This window comes from Stegostoma tigrinum, chromosome 12 (assembly GCF_030684315.1).
Source record: "Stegostoma tigrinum isolate sSteTig4 chromosome 12, sSteTig4.hap1, whole genome shotgun sequence".
Classification (NCBI taxonomy): domain Eukaryota; kingdom Metazoa; phylum Chordata; class Chondrichthyes; order Orectolobiformes; family Stegostomatidae; genus Stegostoma; species Stegostoma tigrinum.
In genome coordinates this window covers 70,804,438-70,825,560 of record NC_081365.1, presented here as the reverse complement: position 1 = coordinate 70,825,560, position 21,123 = coordinate 70,804,438, and the positions used below count along the sequence as shown (strand labels likewise).

Genomic DNA, 21,123 nt, shown 5'->3' with positions numbered 1-21,123 from the left:
AGTTATTTCTGTCAAGCCATTTCAAAGGATGGAAGTAATGAACTAAAGTAAAGACAGAAGCAATCCTGCCACACGACGGGTGTTACAGTCGGTGGAGCTAAGAGTTTCGATGTGCTAACTGTGTAATGCAGGTGGATATATTGATTCTCACTCAGTTGTGGCTACTTTTGTGCAGAAGAGCTTGGCAGCTCTCGAGGTGAGCTCAGCATCTGAAGGAGTAGTATCTCTCTGAAACTTGTGATTTTTCTCCATTCACAATTCACAAGACCGAGATTACTTAAGGAGTAGACGTCATTGTGTAGAGAAAAAAAATACTTGGAGGCAGAAAACAAGATTAAATTAATCCAAAGTAATTGACTATTGATCTTCATTGGCCATCCCAGCTTTTTTTTTACAGTTTGCAAAAATATACTTCATTCATAAAAGGAAATCTTTATGGACATAACGCAGTTAATGAAGTAATTCAGATCTATACTGTCTTCCTTATAGAGGAGAAAACAGTGGTTTGGCTTTTTCTATACTTACAATTAACCTATAGACTTTTATCTGAGGCATTGGGAGGGTTTGATAACTGAAAGGACTCCTGTTGTACTTTAATGGAAAGACCTCACACTGTGGCCTTTCCCCATTGACCCTTGGCAGCAGCTGCCCAGGCTGTAGTGTGTTCCTCAGCACATAGTTCTGGAGCTTGGAATGTGCCAGTCTGCAACACTTGGTCAAGGTCAACTCTTTACACTGGAAGACCAACAGGTTTTGGGCAGACCAAACAGCATCTTTCACCGAGTTGATAGTCCTCCAGGCTCATCTGATGTTTGTCTCAGTGTGTGTTCCAGGGAACAGAGCATAGAGCACAGAGCTCTCCAAAAGCACTGCATCTCTCTCAAGACTTCCTATGTAAAGGCACATTGCAGAAGGAGATGTGTGACAGTCTCCTTCCCCCGCTCCCCGCCCACCTCCTGCAGCCATTTTGAGGGAAGGGTGTGGTGGCACAAAGACCCTGGGCATGCTTAAAGGGTCTCACAGATAGTACCCTTCTCATTACCAGCCAAGTGATATCTTAGTGCTTACAGAACCATACAGCACGGAAACAGACCCTTCCCTCCAACCAGTCCATGGATTACGCCAACCATAATCCCAAACTAAACTATTCTGACCTGCCTGCTCCTGGCCCATATCCCTCCAAAGATTTCATATTTGTACACTTATCCAAATGTCTTTTAAATGTTGTAATTGTACCCACATCCAACACTTCCTCAGAAAGTTCATTCCACATGCGAACCGCCCTCTGTGTAAAATAAATTTGCCCCATGTCTTTATTAAATCTCTCTCCTCTCACTTTAAAAATGTGGCCCCTAGTCCTGAAATCCCCCACCCTAGGGAAAAGACACCTACCATTACCTCCATCTATACCCCTCATTATTTTATAAATCTCTATAAGGTTGCCTCTCAGCCTCCTACACTCCAGTGAAAAATAGCCCTAGCCTATCCAGCCTTTCTATATAACTCAACCTTCCGTACCAAGCCATCTCTTCTGAACCGTTTCCAGCTTAATAATATCCTTCCTATAGCTTGCTGCATAATTTTAACTGCTCACCAGTATATACTGTCCTGCAATTTAACAACCCAGTGGAATGGGATTGTGTCCCTTCCTTTGATACACGTTGACTCATTTTCCAGAAAGTGACTTTCAGCAAAGTTAATAACCTAGAGCTTTCAAATGACTGATGTGAGGCACTCAATCTATCACTGCTTTCATTTCAGATCAGACTGCAACCAAAAGTCCTCAACAAGCTGTAAGTATTGAGAAAATGTATTTATTTTCCTCTTGTCATATATATTATAATGATTGGTCAATTTAACTGACCACGCTGAGGACAATCAAAATATTCTTGCTCTCACACTTGCTGATGGCAACATGGTGGCTCAGTGGTTAGCATTGCTGCCTCACAGTGCCAGGGACCCGGGTTTGATTCCACCCTCGGGCAACTTTCTGTGTAGAGTTTGCACATTCTCCCTGTGTCTGTGCAGGTTTCCTCCCACAATCCAAAGATGTGCAAGCTGGGTGGATTGGCCATGGGAAACATGGGGTTACAGTGATGGGGTGGGTCTGGATGGGATGCTCATTAGAGAGTTAGTATGGGCCAAATGGCCTGCTTGCACACTGTTGGAATTCAATGATTCTATGTACAACTGGAGAATTGAATAATATATTTTGTATGCATATTATATATTGTGGATTTATTAAGGGCCCTGGAGTGAAAGAACAATGTGCTTTTGGATGTTTTTCGTCCTCGGCGGAAACTGTTGAGTGCATTCAAGGCTGAGACAGACAATAGGCTCTCAGGAGTTGAGAGCAATGGGGCTCAGGTAGAAAAGCAGAGTTCAGAGATCAAGAATCAAAAATGATCTCAGTGACCTGTGGACCATGCCTGAGGGACTGTGTGGCCTGCTCCAGATCCTTCACCTTATAGCTCTGCATTACATTCATATAGCATCTTCTGTGACTGTCAGGCATCCCAAAGTGCTTTGCAAAAAGAAAAAACGCAGGATGCAAGCACGACAGAGCAATTAGTCTGTTTGTGATTCAAATAGACCAAAGTGAAAGAAAGTAAACTTGCAACTCACAGGACTGAACTTCCAAATTGGTACTTGCTTACATTACAGTCTGCTTTAGTACATTGCCAGTGGGGGATCAAACACATGGTGGGGTGACAATATTCCAAACTACCTTTAAGAGCTGGCACAGCAGATCAAGGGGCTGATGCAAGGTCGAGATCAGCAGCTATCTGCAGCAAGTTATAGGAATCTGAGTTGCTGTGTCAATGTTCTCTCTTACTTGCGTGTTGTCATCTGGAAGCAAGAATTGTGGCAGGAGAGTCTCCCACTTCCCATCGTACGGTTGATGAGGAATTGTGTCTGCTCTTTACTGCCTCCTGTTGGAAGGATTCACAGGTTATCGTCAGCCTCTTTGCTGCACTTGGAAGACACCTATCTGGGCCACCAAGTGCTTGGCTGGAACTCAAATCTAGATAGTCTTGGATCAGAGGTAGGGTCACTGCAAACATGCACTGCAAAAATAAAACCCAAGAGATAAACCAAATCCCCAAACAAACATAGAAAGCAAATTTAGACAGCTTTCACCTGTCACCAAGCTTTCACTTTGCACTTCAGTGAGCACTGTGGGTAGCTGGAAGCCTCTAAGTTAAGAGTTCAACAAGAGGATTTACAGTAAGAGTAATAAATAAAGACAAGGAAAGAATGAACTTCAATCAATAACACATCTTTCTTAGATCCAGTTTGTGCAAAGCAAGCTCCGACATAGAGTGATGGGATAATTGCTTTGTTGAGACTGCATTGGCAAATAAGTAATTGACCAGGACACAGGGGAAATAATACTCATGGATTTTACACTCACCTGAAATTTTAATCCAAAAGACTGCATCTCAGATAGTCTAGCGTTCCCTCAGAACTGTGCTGGAGTGTCAATCCAGGCTGACGAAAAGTTTTCACAAAAATGAAGTCAGCAGGGAATGACAGGGGCTAGGCTGCTCATTTGTTCCGAGCTCAAAAGGTCAGTGTAAGTGAGTCCGAATATCCACAAACTCTGGGAGCAGGCCAAGAAGGAGAGTTACTATAGAAATATTTATATTTAATGTTGACCAAACAGCTTGGGAAAAGAGGGGGAGTTGGTTTTATATCCTTGTTTTTTTCTGATCGTTTCAAGTGATATTCTTGGCTGTCAGAACAAATGGGAATTCCAACCACAGCCATCTACCACAACACCACAGGAAAGCTGGCACTTGGAGATTTCTGGCTCTCTAAATTTCATTTGCCCTGCACCCTGACCTGTTTCCTTTTCGGGGGTGGGTGGGGTAACCACTTTGCTTGGCCTCTGTCTTAAGTGGCATGGCAGGTGTGGCAGAGACACTTGGCAAGCTGTTGATCAGGGGCACCTGTAACATCGGATCATTGTGAGTTTGTCCCAACAACAGTTTGAAGGATCACCTTCATTTTGCTCTGTCGGCTGTTTTCAGCACCTGATTCGTTTGTGTGTGGTCTTGAGCTCGGTGCCATCTGCTTCGGTATTGCTCCATGCCCACTTTGATGCCAAGTCACCCAAAGCTTGAGTTCCTGGCCACTATCAGTCAGTTCACTTTCCATCCAGCAGAGATCAGAAACTTACTGGGTAAGCGATAGGATGTGGGTCCTTTGTCCTATCACTGTACAGTGGGTCAAGTCAGAGATTCTGTTTGAAGCGCATGTATTTACATAGCATTTTCGTGAGCTTAGGATGTTCCAGAGTGTTTCACAATTAATGAACTAGTTTTGAAGGATACTTGTTAACAGGAAACTTGACACCATTCCATACAAAGCAGCCCACTCGATTGGCATCACATCCCCAAACATTCACTCCCTCAATCACCACCAATGATCAGTAGCAGCAGCGTATACTGTTAACAAGATGCACTGCGGAAATTCAGCCAAAATTCTCAGACAGCACCTTTCAAACCAGTGAGCAACTAGAAAGACAAGGGCAGTAGATACCTGGGAACAACACTAGATATCTGCAGATTCCCCTCCAAGCCACGCACCATCCTGACTTGGAAATATATCACCGCTCCTTCATTGTCACTGGGTCAAAGTCCTGGAATTCCCTCCCTAACAGCATTGTGGGCCAACCTACAGCAAATGGACTGCAGCATTTCAACAAGGCAGCTCACCACCACCTTCTCAGCGAGAGATGAGCAGTTATTTCTGGCTTAGTCAGTGATGCCCACATTCTGTGAATGAATTTTTAAAATTCCCACCTATCCCTGATAATCTTTCACCCTCTTGCAAAGCAACCAGCTTGCTTGAAAATATTCAAAGGCTCAGTTTCCTCTGCCTTTTCAGGAAGACAGTTCCACATATAGTCAGAGAAAAAGACCACCCTCATCTCTGTCTTCTAGCCCAGTATAATACACAGCTGCTGCAATAAATTTCTATTTTGTTGGTTTGTCAAGAAGCTCAGCAGGTGTGTAGGAACACACAATACACAGTAATAAACATCTGTGGAAAATGCATTAACCCACATCCCAACCTGTCCAAGACCACTCCACTATCACCTCTGTGCTAGCTAATCCACACTGGCTTGCCTACATTTTTAGAAATCTCGTCCTTGATTTCAAATCCCCCATAGCCTCACCTCTCCCTATCTCTGGGACGTTCACACCCTCTAGGATCTCTGTGGCCCTCTAACTCTTTACCCATCCCTACATCCTTTGCTTCATCCACTGAGGGTGTGCTTGGGACTTCAGTCATGTACCTTTAGAACACCCTCACTACACCTCTCTGTCCCCTCTCTCTCTTGTTTGAGGTCCTCCTTTAAACAAAATCACTTTCATCAAGTTTTTGTGCACCTGTTCTCACCTGTCATAGAGATGTACAGCATAGAAACAGTTCCTTTGGTCCAACTCGTCCATGCCGACCAGATATTCTACATAAATCCAGTCCCATTTGTCAGCATTTGGCTCATATCCCTCTAAGCCCTTCCTATTCGAGTCCCCATCCAGATGCCTTTTAAATGTTCTAATTGTACCAGCCTCCACCACTTCCTCTGGCAGCTCATTCCATACACACGCCACCCTCTGTGTGAAAGATTTGCCCCTTAGATCTCTTTTAAATCTTTCCCCTCTCACCTTAAACCTATGTCCTCTAGTTTTGAACTCCCCTACCCTGGGGAAAAGACCTCGGCTATTCACCCTATCCATGCCCCTCATGATTTTATAAATCTCTTATAAGGTCGCCCCTCAGCCCCTGACGCTCCAGGAAAAAACAGCCCCAGCCCATCCAGCTACTTCCTATAGCTCTAAACCTTGAACCCTGGCAACATCCTTATAAATTTTTTCTGAAACCTTTCAAGTTTCACAACAGCTTTCCGATAACAGAGAGACCAGTACTGAACGCAGGATTCCATTGGTGAACTAACCAATATCCTGTATAGCTGCAACTCTCTGTACATAGAGAGTGATGGGCATGTGGAATGTGCTTCCAGCAGTGGTAGTGAAGTCAGATACATTAGAGACATTTAAGCGACTCTTGGATAGGCACATGTATGGTACTAAAATGTAGGATATGCAGGGTAGTTTGATCTTTGTAGGATAATAGGTCGGCACAACATGGTGGGCCAAATGGCCTGTACTGTTCTATGTTCTATTTTCTGTGCTCTATGCTCTATGTTCTATGCTCTATGCTCTATGTTCTATGACATCCCAACTTCTAATCTCAATGTATGTTTGAATCAGCATCTGATTTAGCACCAGTGAGTGATCTTGGAGCATTTTGCTATGTTGAAGATGCAACACTAATGCAGGTTATTGTTTATAAATAGATGTGACATGAATCAGAGAAACTTCCTTGTGCAGCAGATTTTAAAATTTCTTGTTGAAAACTACTGAACAGACAAGACTACAGTTTGTGTGCACCTCCTATTAAGGAGTTTTAAATGGTATCCATACTTTCATTCACGATAGTTTCTAAAAAAAAACCTCGAACAGCAGCCGTGATCAGTGAGAAATTTTATCGACAAATTCGAGCCATCTCAACCTTTGCTGAGCAACAAGCAGCTTTTAGAGCTCATTAAAGATTTATGACTCAAATCACTTGGCTTTTAGCAAAGCAGAACAGATGGTGAGCAAATTAAGAAACTTCTCGATATAACTCTGGTCCTGTGTAATCTGAATCGTTCAAACAGGTTTTCTTCATATAGTACTTGTGCAAATTAGTGAGAACAAAAAATATATGTTTAATTTGTTTGGTTAATGTCTGTGAAGCAATGCGGGATGCTAAGTGCATCTGCATGTCTGGATAAAGACTGGGCCTTTTCTGAAAGTGATGACTGTATTGGTTCTCTGAGCTGTGTGTTGGTGCTTGTTGGTCACTCTCCCTGTCATCGCTTCAGTGTTCACTGTCATCCTTCACAGACAAAAGATGTTGTTCATGGGTGGATTTGTAACATCCCCTTTCAAATGGCTGCATTGTGCCCTGTGCTTCGAACTGTGTGTCTCCACTTGTTTTTCATTGCTCAGAGCTGATGAAGTTGAACAAACACAGGCCCTCTCAAAACAGAGACCGCCATCTTTCCTTCCAATGAAAGCCCAATCACAAAGGCACACAGAATGAAGACACAATTGATAATGGCTGTATTCACAAGACTTGTGCATTGATGTATGCTGCAGATTATAAGGTTTGACTGGTATGGCGGGGAGACTGTTCCGGGGGAATAAGCTATCAGTCATCAGTTCCCAACAGTCTTGCCTGTGAGTTAGAAGGTCATGAATTCTAGTCTCACTCCAGCAACTTGAACACATGAAGAAGCACCATCACACCATCAGAAATGGGATCAGGAGTAAGTTGCTTGGTCCCTCAAGCCCTGCTTCACCATTCAATAGGATCATTCCTCATGTCCACTTTCCTGCCCATATCCCATGACGCTTGATTCCCCATCCTGATCAAGAATCTACCTATCTCAGCCTTAAATATACACAAGAACTCTGCCCCTCCTCTGTGATAAGGAGTTGAAAGACTCTCAATCTTCTGAGAGAAGAAATACCTCCCCATCTCAGTTTTAAATCAGTGGGCATTTATTCTGAGAGTGTGCCCTCTGGTCTTAGACGCTCCCATGAGAGGAGTCCTTTCAGCATTTACCATATCAAGCCCCTTAAGAATCCTACATGTTTCAATGAGATCGCCTATCATTCTTCTCAACTTCAATGAGTAGACTCCCAACCTGTTTAACTTTTGCTGATAAGAATACCCCTTCAGACTGAGGGATCATCCCAGTGAATCTTCTCTGAACTACCTCCAATGAAATAATATCTTTCAAGGTCAGAGTCATACAGCATGGAAACAGACAATTCAGTCCAACCAGCTCATGCCAACCATTTTCCCAAACTAAACTAGAGCCCCTTGCATGCAATTGGCCCATATCCCTCCAAACCTTTCCTCTTCATGTATTTATCCAAATGTCTTTTAAATGTTGTAACTGTACTTGTATCCATCATTTCCTCTGGCAGTTTGTTCCTCACACTAACCACTCTCCATGTAAAAAGGCTGCCCCCTAATGTCCTTTTTAAATCTTTCCCTCTGGTCTTAAAAATGTACCCCCTAGTTTTGCTTTCCCTTAGAGCCAGGGACACAATTGCTCACAGTGCTCCAGATGTGGTTTCACCAGCACCTTATACTGTTGCAGGAAGACTTCACTACTCTCATACACCAATCCCCGTGAAATAAGGGCCAACATCCCATTCACCTTCCTGATTATCCTGCTGTACCTGAGTGCTAGCTTTCTGTGTTTCATGCACAAGCTCTTCCCCACCCCGAGTCCCTTTATGTTGCCACTGTCTGAAGTTTTTTCTCCATTAAAATAATTCTGTTGTTTTGTTTCCTGAACCAAAATGAACAACTTCACTTTTTTCCACATTATACTCTACTCACCAACTTCTTGTCCACTTTTACCTGTCATTAGAGTTGGCAACTTTGAAATGATACTAAATCTGATCTTTTAGGTTGTGATCAGTGATAATGGGAACTGCAGATGCTGGTGAATCCTAGATAACAAAGTGTGGAGCTGGATGAACACAGCAGGCCAAGCAGCATCTCAGGAGCACAAAAGCTGACGTTTCTGGTCTAGACCTGAAACATCAGCTTTTGTGCTCCTAAGATGCTGTTTAGCATGCTGTGTTCATCCAGCCCCACACTTTGTTATCTCTGATCTTTTAGGTGGATGTGTAAAAGATCCTCTTGAAAAGACTGGTGAGGTTTCCCAGTATCCTAGTCAATCTTTATTTCTCAACCAGTGCCACAAACAGATGATCCACTGGTAATTGCTTTGCTGTTTGTTGCAGTCTGCATTTACTGTCACATTTCCAACATGGCAATGGACTCCAGTTGAAAATTCTTCACTGGCTATTCAGCATTTTGGAACACCCTGAGATTAAGATAGCTTTAGAAATTACTTTCTTTTTTATCCAGCCCTGCAATGATTGCATAAGGCAGCTGCAGAGTGTAAAAGAGAAGTCAAATCTCCTACAAGTGGGAGTCTCACCACTTCATTTCCTAGGGAATGGGTTTAAGACTTAACACCAAACTGCACTAAACATGTGCAGCACTGGCATTCCACCACAAGCACTCCATGCTGTCACTGAAAGGGTTGTATGAAGGATCCCCTGACAGCAAATTCTAGACTTGTTCAGGAAGGCACATTAAACAAGGTTGGCAAGTATCAAGCATTGGGACTGAAAAGGTGGGAAATATCTAACATGGCAGGATAGTCTTCTTGGTCTTTCCTGCATTTGATCCCCTCTGGTAGAGCATCAGTTGAACATAAGATATGCAAAGCAGGAACACTGAGTGCTCTTGATACCCAGGCAACATATCACTGAATGCAGAATCAAGGAGCCCTAGTTATATTGAAATCCATGGGGATCAGGGAGAAAAGTTTCTGCTGATTGGAGTCACGAATAAAGATGGTTGTAATGTTGGACGCCAATCATCTGTCCCAAGGCATCTGTGCTGGGGTGGGGAGGGTGTCCTTCAGCTGATTCATCAATGACCTTCCCTCCACCAATAGGTCAGAAGTGGGAATGTTCACTGTTTGTGTATGTACAATATGATTTATCACTCATCCAATATGGAAGCAGACTGTACTCATACATAGAAAGATTTGGACAACATTCATTCTTGTGATGATCAGTAGCGTGTAACAGTTGTGCCACACAAATGCCAGGCAAAGACCATCTCCAACGAAACAGAGACCAACCATCTTCTTTGGACATCCAATGGTGTTAACATCTCTAAATCCCTCCCCAACTATCCGCATCCTGGGAGATTACCATTGACTAGAAATTGCACAGGAACAGCAATATAAATACTGTGACTACAAGAACAGGGTCACATATTGGGAATCCTACAAGGACTTACTCACCCTCTGGCTCTGAAAGCTTTTCCACCATCTACAAAGTGCAAGTCAGGAGTGTGACGGAGTACTTGCCACTTCCCTGGATGAGCGCAACGCCAACAACGCTTGAAACTCTACAGAGCCATGACAAAGGATTATAGACCCAAGTTGCTCAGGGACATATGAAACTTTTAAGTAAGCCAGGTTGTTTGTTTGTGTTTTGAAAGGACTAATAAGCCAGACATGGTTGAGAATGGAATTCAGTGACAGTCGGGAAAAATGTATTATACCCAACCTTCAGAGAGACCTTGGAATGTGGTAACTGAAAAGAATTTCAGAGAGACATTTCAAAGGAAATGCAAAGATCTGGACCATCCCTTGTGAGTTACGTTCACAGACTGTGGACACAATGTGAACTAGGAGCTATGACTATCCAATGTGAGCTTGTAGTCTGATCAAAAGATACGCCTGTGTTTTTTCTCTCTGCCAGGAATATGTAACTGAAAGTGCTTAAAAACCAACTGAACCTCAGGTATATGTGGAGTTGGAGGAACACAGTGGGCCAGGCAGCATCAGAGGAGCCGGAAAGCTGACATTTCAGGTCAGGACCTTTCTTCAGAAAGAAGGGTCCCGATCCGAAACGTCAGCTTTCCTGCTCCTCTGATGCTGCCTGGCCCGCTGTGTTCCTCCAACTCCACACCTTGTTATCTCAGGCTCCAGCATTGGCAGTTCCTACTATCACTGGTTTATGTGTGTGTTTATCTGCCATCTTAGTGCTATTCAGCTAGAGTGTCATGTGAATGTTACAGCTAAGAACATCTGCTATATGCCCCTGTGTTTGCAAACGAAAGGGAAAAGAACAGGAGGTTTCTGTCTCTGTTTGAAGCAAGTCACCAGCTAAAACCCACAATGGAACAGGAAAATAGACAATACCCCTCAGAGAATCTGCAGAACCCAAAATCTCCGAACCAACTACTTAACTACCAGAGCCATCGCCACAGAATCACCCAGCTTAACAGCAGCAATTTCTCACCATCGACTCCAAACAGGGAAATCAAAGACTGATTCACAAAACAAAAAAAACCAAGGAACTGCAGATGCTGGAAATCAGAACAAAAAGAAATTGCTGGAAAAGCTCAGCAACTCTGGTGACACCTGTGGAGAGAAAGCAGAGTCAATGATTCGCATAACTTTCTTTAATGGTTACTTTTTAACTCACTCAGCTCTACAAAGCCTTCTCACACCTATACCTTTTCAATGGGAAGCTAATCTTCTAAATTCCAGAGACAACAGAACCTTTGGTACTCTTGCTCCTCCTCACACAACCTTTCACATCCTGGGAAATTGATCCAAGTGAATTTTCCTTGCAAGAATCTCAAGAAAATCTAAGTCAAGTCTACTGGAACAACAAGAAGTAGTAATGATAATTAAAGTAGTAAAATGGCTTGGGGTGTTGCACAGGGGCCTTACTAGACAATGTAAGCCACATTAGGAGAGATGAGTACAAACGATCTTCCAAAACTTGCTGATCAAGCTAGGATAAAAGAAGAAAGAGGTTTAGGGAAAAAATTCTGGAGTTTGGAGCCAGGCCAGATGAATGTATGGCTGTTCAAGGGGGATCATTGAAAATTGGGGTTGTCAAGAAGCCAGAATTAGAGGAGTACACAGGGTGTTGGGTGTTGTTGCAAAATGAGTGATAGCAAGTCTGTATCACCATTCACACTGGTCCCAGTTGGCCATCAATGTGTAGACTGGGCTGCATATCTTCTGTCGCCCAATACCAATTGTTACTTCATTCAGTTAATGTCCATGTGTGTTTCTCACCCAAGTACAGCCCCATCTCTGCCAGCCAGTGCTCAGTGGAGATTCATGGCTTGCACCAGTCACCATTTTCAGTCCTTGCAGATCTTCAATCCAGATCAAGTGCAGTTGCAGAAGTAAAACTACATTAGGCGGCAGTCTAAAGGTCAGGGATGAGGTTGTAGAGCAGCTATGGTGCTAAATCTCCAACCCAACTGTTTCCACCTCTGTTGATTTTATCTGGAACCAGACCCTTGCATTTTGATAGTGATGGCACTATTAATAGGGAAGGAGGGGAGAAAGGAGCAGCAACGTAAGAGAAGAATGAAAAAGTGTTCTTCAACCATTGTTGTTAGATTTCCCAGCCCCACACACTGGGAACACTCATTCAGGCAAGGGTAGGAGTTATTCTCACATCCTTGTTCCTTCTGAAACTGATTCAGTGCTGGCAGGGGAAGTATTCTCAAAGACCACATTGTGCTCAAATCAACTTTGAAGGCCACCTCTGCTCACATGTCCCCCTGCCTCCAGAATCAATGAGTGGAAATGGTGATCGCACCAATATCATGCTAGTACCCAGAATTGTGAAATCGACTTGGTAATGTTAGACAAAACAGAGCCTGGATCAAACTTCACCCTCAGTGTCCAGACACAGTGCATTTTTCAACCTGTCTTTCATTCAATGAATGAACATTAAGGAACCTCAGAGAGCTTCAATTTATACCAATTTAAATTTATACATCCCGTGAAATAAATCATATTGACTGATACAATGTACATTATTTGTAGGGACAGGCATCCATCCTCTTAAACTTATCTTGCCCTTCAGTTTGTTCATTGTTTATTTATTCCTTTGGGCTGTTCTTCCATAGCTGACCTGTTCTGCTGTCCCAATACGCCATGTGTCAGCCAGCAGAACTGGACATGGTTATGTAACCGGAGCTGTAACCCAGCAGATAGCTGGACGAATAATCTTGAGGTTGTGAGTTCAGGTCCAGCTGTGGCAGTTTGATCATTTGAATTCTCACCTCTGAAATTGTCAAGGTGGCACTGAGGAGTGACCATGAAACAGTCGGACTGCGGTTAAACCCCAACCTGCTTCACCGAGGTCCCCGAGAGAAGGAAATCTGGGAGTTTGCTGTCCTTACCTGGTCTGGTGTGTGTCAGGGATGGGTAAGAGATTCCAGCACTGCCAGTATTGTTCACACTCCCAACTGCAGGGAATACCAGCATATCTCCAGCCTCTCATTGACTCCATGATAGTCTCCTCAGTAGAATATACGGCACAACATGGAAAACTGTCCACAGACCACCCCTTCTCAATAAATTGTTAAGGTTAAGGTGAAAGGTAACAGCAGCTTGTCACATTTCACACTGTTTAGAATGGACACAATATTAATGAAATATTTAAAACTTGAAGATGCTTGGGTGAAAATTTTTTATTTTTGCCACAATTAAATTACCAAATCACAACAAGGTCTGTGAATAAATAAGGGATTGGACATTGCTTTCTTTTTCGAGTTGATGGAGGGTTGGATGTATAAAATTCCCACACTGTTCTTTGAAAAACATTTGATGTCCGTGTGGGTGGGCACATGGATCTTTTGGAAAGTATCCAATAGACAGCAGCACCAACCCCGAACAGTGCTCCAAGCCCGAACAGTGCTCCAACCCGGAACAGTGCTCCAACCCCGAACCGGGCTCCAACCGCGAACAGTGCTCCAACCCGGAACCGTGCTCCAACGCGGAACCGTGCTCCAACCCTGAACCATGCTCCAACCCCGAACCGTGCTCCAACCCCAAACAGGGCTCCAACCACGAACAGGGCTCCAACCCGGAACCGTGCTCCAGCCCCGAACAGTGCTCCAGCCCCGAACAGTGCTTCAACCCGGAACAGTGCTCCAACCCGGAACCGTGCTCCAACCCGGAACAGTGCTCCAACCCCGAACAGGGCTCCAACCCCGAACCGTGCTCCGACCCAGAACCATGCTCCAACCCCGAACAGTGCTTCAATCCGGAACAGTGCTCCAGCCCCGAACCGTGCTCCAACCCGGAACCATGCTCCAACCCCGAACAGTGCTCCAACCCGGAACCGTGCTCCAACCCGGAACCGTGCTCCAACCCGGAACCGTGCTCCAACCTCGAACAGTGCTCCAACCCCGAACAGTGCTCCAACCCGGAACAGTGCTCCAACCCCAAACCGTGCTCCAGCCGAGAAACATGCTCCAACCCGGAACAGTGCTCCAACCCCGAAACGTGCTCCAACCCCAAAGAGTGCTCCAGCCCCGAACAGTGCTCCAACCCCAAACAGGGCTCCAACCCCGAACCGTGCTCCAACCCCGAACAGTGCTTCAACCCGGAACAGTGCTCCAGCCCCGAACAGTGCTTCAACCCGGAACCGTGCTCCAGCCCCAAACCGTGCTCCAGCCCCGAACCGTGCTCTAGCCCCAAACAGTGCTCCAACCCCGAACCGTGCTCCAACCCCGAACAGTGCTCCAACCCGGAACAGTGCTCCTGCCCCGAACAGTGCTCCTGCCCCGAACCGTGCTCCAGCCCCGAACTGTGCTCCAGCCCCGAACCGTGCTCTAGCCCCGAACCGTGCTCTTGCCCCAAACAGTGCTCCAACCCCGAAACGTGCTCCAACCCCGAACCGTGCTCCAACCCCGAACCGTGCTCCAACCCGGAACCGTGCTCCAACCCGGAACCGTGCTCCAACCCGGAACCGTGCTCCAACCCGGAACAGTGCTCCAACCCCGAACCGTGCTCGAACCCGGAACAGTGCAGCAACCCCGAACAGTGCTCCAACCCGGAACCGTGCTCCAACCCGAAACAGTGCTCCAACCCCGAAACAGTGCAGCAACCCCGAACAGTGCAGCAACCCCGAACAGTGCAGCAACCCGGAACAGTGCTCCAACCCCGAACAGTGCAGCAACCCCGAACAGTGCTCCAACCCGGAACAGTGCTCCAACCCGGAACCGTGCTCCAACCCGGAACCGTGCTCCAACCCGGAACAGTGCTCCAACCCCGAACAGTGCTCCAACCCGGAACAGTGCTCCAACCCGGACCCGTGCTCCAACCCGGAACAGTGCAGCAACCCCGAACAGTGCTCCAACCCGGAACCGTGCTCCAACCCCGAACAGTGCAGCAACCCGGAACAGTGCAGCAACCCCGAACAGTGCTCCAACCCTGAACAGTGCAGCAACCCCGAACAGTGCTCCAACCCGGAACAGTGCTCCAACCCGGAACCGTGCTCCAACCCGGAACCGTGCTCCAACCCCAAACCGTGCTCCAACCCGGAACAGTGCAGCAACCCCGAACAGTGCTCCAACCCGGAACAGCGCTCCAACCCCGAACAGCGCTCCAACCCGGAACAGTGCTCCAACCCGGAACAGTGCTCCAACCCCGAACAGTGCTCCAACCCCGAACAGTGCTCCAACCCGGAACAGTGCTCCAACCCCGAAACGTGCTCCAACCCAGAACAGTGCTCCAACCCGGAACAGTGCTCCAACCCGGAACAGTGCAGCAACCCCGAACAGTGCTCCAACCCAGAACCATGCTCCAACCCGAAACAGTGCAGCAACCCCGAACAGTGCAGCAACCCCGAACAGCGCTCCAACCTGGAATAGTGCAGCAACCCGGAACAGTGCTCCAACCCCGAAACGTGCTCCAACCCGGAACAGTGCTCCAACCCGGAACCGTGCTCCAACCCGGAACAGTGCTCCAACCCCGAACCGTGCTCGAACCCGGAACAGTGCAGCAACCCAGAACAGTGCTCCAACCCGGAACCGTGCTCCAACCCGAAACAGTGCTCCAACCCCGAAACAGTGCAGCAACCCCGAACAGTGCAGCAACCCGGAACAGTGCAGCAACCCGGAACAGTGCTCCAACCCCGAACAGTGCTCCAACCCGGAACAGTGCTCCAACCCGGAACCGTGCTCCAACCCGGAACCGTGCTCCAACCCAGAACAGTGCTCCAACCCCGAACCGTGCTCCAACCCGGAACAGTGCAGCAACCCCGAACAGTGCTCCAACCCGGAACCGTGCTCCAACCCCGAACAGTGCAGCAACCCCGAACAGTGCAGCAACCCCGAACAGTGCTCCAACCCCGGAACAGTGCAGCAACCCCGAACAGTGCAGCAACCCCGAACAGTGCTCCAACCCGGAACCGTGCTCCAACCCCGAACAGTGCAGCAACCCGGAACAGTGCAGCAACCCCGAACAGTGCAGCAACCCGGAACAGTGCTCCAACCCCGAACCGTGCTCCAACCCCGAACAGTGCAGCAACCCCGAACAGTGCTCCAACCCGGAACAGTGCAGCAACCCGGAACAGTGCAGCAACCCCGAACAGTGCAGCAACCCGGAACAGTGCAGCAACCCCGAACAGTGCAGCAACCTGGAACAGTGCTCCAACCCCGAACCGTGCTCCAACCCCGAACAGTGCAGCAACCCCGAACAGTGCAGCAACCCGGAACAGTGCAGCAACCCGGAACAGTGCAGCAACCCCGAACAGTGCAGCAACCCGGAACAGTGCTCCAACCCCGAACAGTGCAGCAACCCGGAACAGTGCAGCAACCCGGAACAGTGCTCCAACCCCGAACAGTGCAGCAACCCCGAACAGTGCAGCAACCCGGAACAGTGCTCCAACCCCGAACAGTGCTCCAACCCCGAACAGTGCTCCAACCCGGAACAGTGCTCCAACCCGGAACCGTGCTCCGACCCGGAACCGTGCTCCAACCCCAAACCGTGCTCCAACCCGGAACAGTGCAGCAACCCCGAACAGTGCTCCAACCCAGAACAGCGCTCCAACCCCAAACAGCGCTCCAACCCGGAACAGTGCTCCAACCCGGAACAATGCTCCAACCCCGAACAGTGCTCCAACCCGGAACAGTGCTCCAACCCCGAACAGTGCTCCAACCCGGAACAGTGCTCCAACCCGGAACAGTGCTCCAACCCGGAACAGTGCAGCAACCCCGAACAGTGCTCCAACCCAGAACCATGCTCCAACCCGAAACAGTGCAGCAACCCCGAACAGTGCAGCAACCCCGAACAGCGCTCCAACCCGGAATAGTGCAGCAACCCGGAACAGTGCTCCAACCCCGAAACGTGCTCCAACCCGGAACAGTGCTCCAACCCGGAACAGTGCTCCAACCCGGAACAGTGCAGCAACCCCGAATAGTGAGGCAACCCCGAACAGTGAAGCAACCCGGAACAGTGCTCCAACCCGGAACAGTGCTCCAACCCGGAACAGTGCTCCAACCCCGATCCGGGCTCCAACCCCGAACTGTGCAGCAACCCCGAACAGTGCAGCACTGCTCGCATCCAGTCATAGTAAGCAGGAGCTCAGGGCAAAATCTCTGTAGGGCAGTGCATTTAGCAGGAGCTCCTGCCTGGTAAGATCCCACACTGAAACAGCAGCCTAAGACTGAATCAGAAACTCAGCAGAGTCCACTCATTACCTTAACACCCTGGCAGTGTAATTCAAAACAGAAAAACTTGCATTTAGATCGCACCTTTCTCTACCTCAGGACATCCTGAGCCACATTACAGCTAAAGCATCCAGTAACTGTTACAATGTAGCAAATGCGACATCCTATCTGTGTGTGGGTGTCTTGGCGTGTGTCTTTGTTTGTGTATATGTGTGTGTCTGTGTTTGTGTGTCTGTGTGTGGGTCAGTGTCTGCAAGTGGGTGTGTGCCTGTATGTGTGGTTGTGTGTCTGTGTTTGTGTGTGTGGGTGTGAGCGTGCGTGTGTCTGTAACTGTGTGTGAGCGTGCCTATGCCTGAGGTACCCTGGAAGTCCATGAGAAGGTTTCCCGTGGCTAGATTTATGACATAATCACACAAATAAGCCCAGCCAGGGCTGGGAGCATCTCACTCCATCTTTGACAACAAAATGTGGAGCTGGATGAACACAGCAGGCCGAGCAGCATCTTAGGAGCACAAAAGCTGACGTTTTGGGCCTAGACCCTTCTAAGTCCAAAACATCAGCTTTTGTGCTCCTGAGATGCTGCTTGGCCTGCTGTGTTCATCCAGCGCCACACTTTGTTATCTTGGATTCTCCAGCATCTGCAGTTCCCATTATCTCTGATCACTCCATCTTTTATGCTTTTGTTCAGTGATGAGCTGAGTTTCTAACTAGGCAGTGGCGAGTTTTCAATTAAGGAGGGGGGGGATTAGAGTTTGTTAAATGCCTTATTAATGCAGAGCTCACCTTTTTACTGTTTAGCTTGTGTATCTGAGCAAACATGCTGAACAAGCTTGACACCGAGAATGCGAGTTGGGGTGGTTCCCCGGAAACCTCAGCTGACTACCAGGTTCGGGGAGCCTCTGCACCAGGACTCACTGCCCTCTGTTTGTTGTGACCGTTTTGCTTCCACTTGCTGCTGCAAGTTTCTTAACAGAGCTGTCGAACCATGGTACTTTCTGTGTGGAGCTGTAGTGAGGTTTCATGCTGCCAAAGTCACATCCAGGCTACTCAGTCTGTCAAACAAACAGATGTAGAGCCAAATTAAGAAATTCACGTACAGTACAATGTGACTGATGCTACCAGAGTGCCCTCTGTAGGTTTTCTTCTTCCTCTCCCTCTGACTATGTTACAGTGTAGTCCCTGATTCAGCAGCTGGGGTGAAGGGAGCCTTCCCAGCAGCAGAGCTTGTTGACCCTGGAGGTATAGTTAGGTGACTGAGGGGCCGTTAGCCAAACATACTGATTGCCTTCTTTCTACAGGTAATCAGAACGTTTGGCTTGAACTTTCAAGGGTTAGGGTTAGGGTGAAGGGCCTGGCCACCTCTGGTGTGTCCTGAGAGGAGGGCCTCAAGGGGCCTGCACATGGTTCCTCATCCAGCTGGGTGCCTCCTGGCACTGCTCTGATTCCTTGCAAGGGAGGGGTATGAGGATGCATGCCAGATTCCCACAATCGCCCCTCCATTGCCACGTCTTCAGTCCTGAGGAGCGATTGCTGGGGTGATGGAGTGCAGATGTGTGTGCGCCTCTCCCGCAGACCATGAGGTTACCATATCTAGCTCTCCGTGGCAACTGCCAACCTGTCCATGGAGGCAGCCAGACAGTCATATAAGCTGCAACAGTTCTGGACCTTCTTGGTAATGGGGGCCATTGCGCCTCTTATACTTGCCTGCTGCTTCTGTTCCTCCCTGTGCGTGCAGACCAAGTCCCTGATTACTGACTCCACTGGTTCCTCTCCTGCCAAGTGCTTGGTCTCCAGCAGTCCAACGGCCTGAGGTCTATCTTCTTCAGTCAGCTGTGGAGCTGTCGCAGTGAGGTGCTCATCGGATTGTGCTTCCCAACTTTCTAAGGCTGACTGATGTGTCAGTATGTGAGCTGGTGAAGGTATAGGAAGATTGAGATGGTGGTTTCTGACATAACTGGTCAATTCTCCATGGAGGTGGTCAATATCCTGGCAGTACCTACAACGGACAAGTGAGTAAAGGTATTGTGGCTTCATGGTTATGTGTAATGGTTGAGATTGACAGCAGGGTCACTGTGAGAGTTGAAGTGAAATTAAGAGTGGTATTAACTCAGTTTCCAGCTTGGGTCAGTATGAAAGACCCCACAACACGTTCACAAAGAGTTAGCAGAGACAGTGATCTCACTCGGTGTCCTGCAGTCCATGTGCGCAAAATTGTTTCAAGGCAATGAAATAATTTTAAGAAGAACTTGCTGTTGTAATGTAGAAAACCTAACAGTCTACATATAACATTGAAACAGATGATCAACATATTCTACTTTAATAGTGTTATTTGAGGAGTTACAATTGGCCACGACATTGGAAATAACTCCCCCGAACTTATTTGAATATTCGCAAATAATCTTTTCCCAGCACTGGAGAGGACCAGGGGCCTTGGCTAAATGTTTTGTGTGCAAGTCAGCACCTGCAGCAGTGCTGCACTCCCTCAGTATGGCACTGAAATGGCAGCTTGGATTTTGTGATGACATCCCAAGTTTGGATGATGAACCAATGACCAAGAAGTTTCCTGCCTGACACCAGGGCCAAATGGATTTTCCAATATTATACTATCCCCACCATTATCCTGTTGCCTAATTCATTTATAAAGGTGCAAGGACACTCAGATAACATTGAATGGAATATCTTTGACTGATATTCTACCTATAAAGAGTCCAATAATGTGTATGTTACTATATTAAATAAGACAAAGAGAACTTGAAGGGTAATGCTGCTGATTGGGGCAATATGAAATATTGATAAGTATGAATAGGGCAGAGTAGGTGGGAATAATGTTTCTTATATCTGAGTGTTTCAAGGATGTTGCCAGAATTGGAGGGTTTCAGTTATAGGGAGAGGCTGAACAGGCTGGGGCTATTTTCCCTGGAGCATTGGAGGCTGAGGGGAGACCTTATAGAGGTTTATAAACTCAGGGGCATGGATAAGGCGAATAGTCAAGGTCTTTTCCCCAGGGTTGGAGATTCCAAAACTAGAGGACATAGGCTTAAGAAGAGAGGTGAAAGATTTGCAAGGGACCTAAGGGGCAACTTCTTCTTACAGAGTGTGGTGCATGTATGGAATGAACTGCCAGAGGAAGTGGTGGGGGCCGGGACAATTACAACATTTAAGGGGCATCTGGATGGGTATAGGGAATGGGAGGATTTAGAGGGATATGGGCCAAATTCTGCAAATGGGACTAGTTCTGCAAATGGGACTAGACTAACTTAAGATATTCCGTCAACATGGACGAGTTGGAGTGAAGGGCCTGTTTCCATGCTATATGACTCTCTGACTCAAGAATGAGAGGTCATAGGCACAAGATTATATGTCAGAGATTGATAAGAGAGGGCAGAACTCTTTGTACCAGGTTAAGAGGCTGAAGAATTTACTTTGAAAGTAACTGTGTGAAGAGTATTTGGGCTCTGTGGTTGAAAGAAAAGGGCATAAAATGGGAACAGGACAGTTACATGCGATTGAAACGATCTGTGTATGTTGGGTGAGTGGATTGGATGACAGTATACTGTAACTGCTACAGTATTTAGATGCTGCACCAACTTTATATTGTATTGAGAACCTATGATGGGATCTCAACACCAAATTGGAAATTAGATACAGAACTTATTCCAGAGAAAATAGAAAGGACATCATGAACATTCAGGCCTTTCTGTTTTATTAACTCTTGTGTGTGTTCACATTGATTGCATCTGAGTGGGTTTTTAATTCATTTACCCTGTTCACTATCTGTCAAGAATCTCACAGGTCAGGTGTTCTTCTTGTCTGAATTCAGCTAGTGTGAATGATTGACTACTTTTTCGATTTTTTCAATTACTCCAGAGGCATTACCAGGGCAGGACCAATTCCAGTGAGTGTTGGTGTGATCTGGAATTCACTGCTGGGAAGAGTGATGGGAGAGGGTTTTTTATAAGG

The 21,123-nt window shown here is 47.0% G+C and overlaps 1 protein-coding gene across 2 annotated transcripts in view; it reads left to right on the top strand.

Moving 5' to 3' along the window:
* Positions 1–21,123, top strand: part of LOC125457268 (protein FAM124A) — a 40,961-nt gene that overhangs the window by 3,853 nt on the left and 15,985 nt on the right. For both annotated transcript variants that reach the window (XR_007248588.2, XM_048541255.2), the window contains exon 2: positions 1,762–1,793. Coding sequence is in view for 1 of the 2 variants with exons in the window: in XM_048541255.2 (XP_048397212.2) it covers positions 1,762–1,793 (32 nt within the window). In the remaining variant the exon portion in view is untranslated. The remainder of the gene's footprint in view (positions 1–1,761; positions 1,794–21,123) is intronic.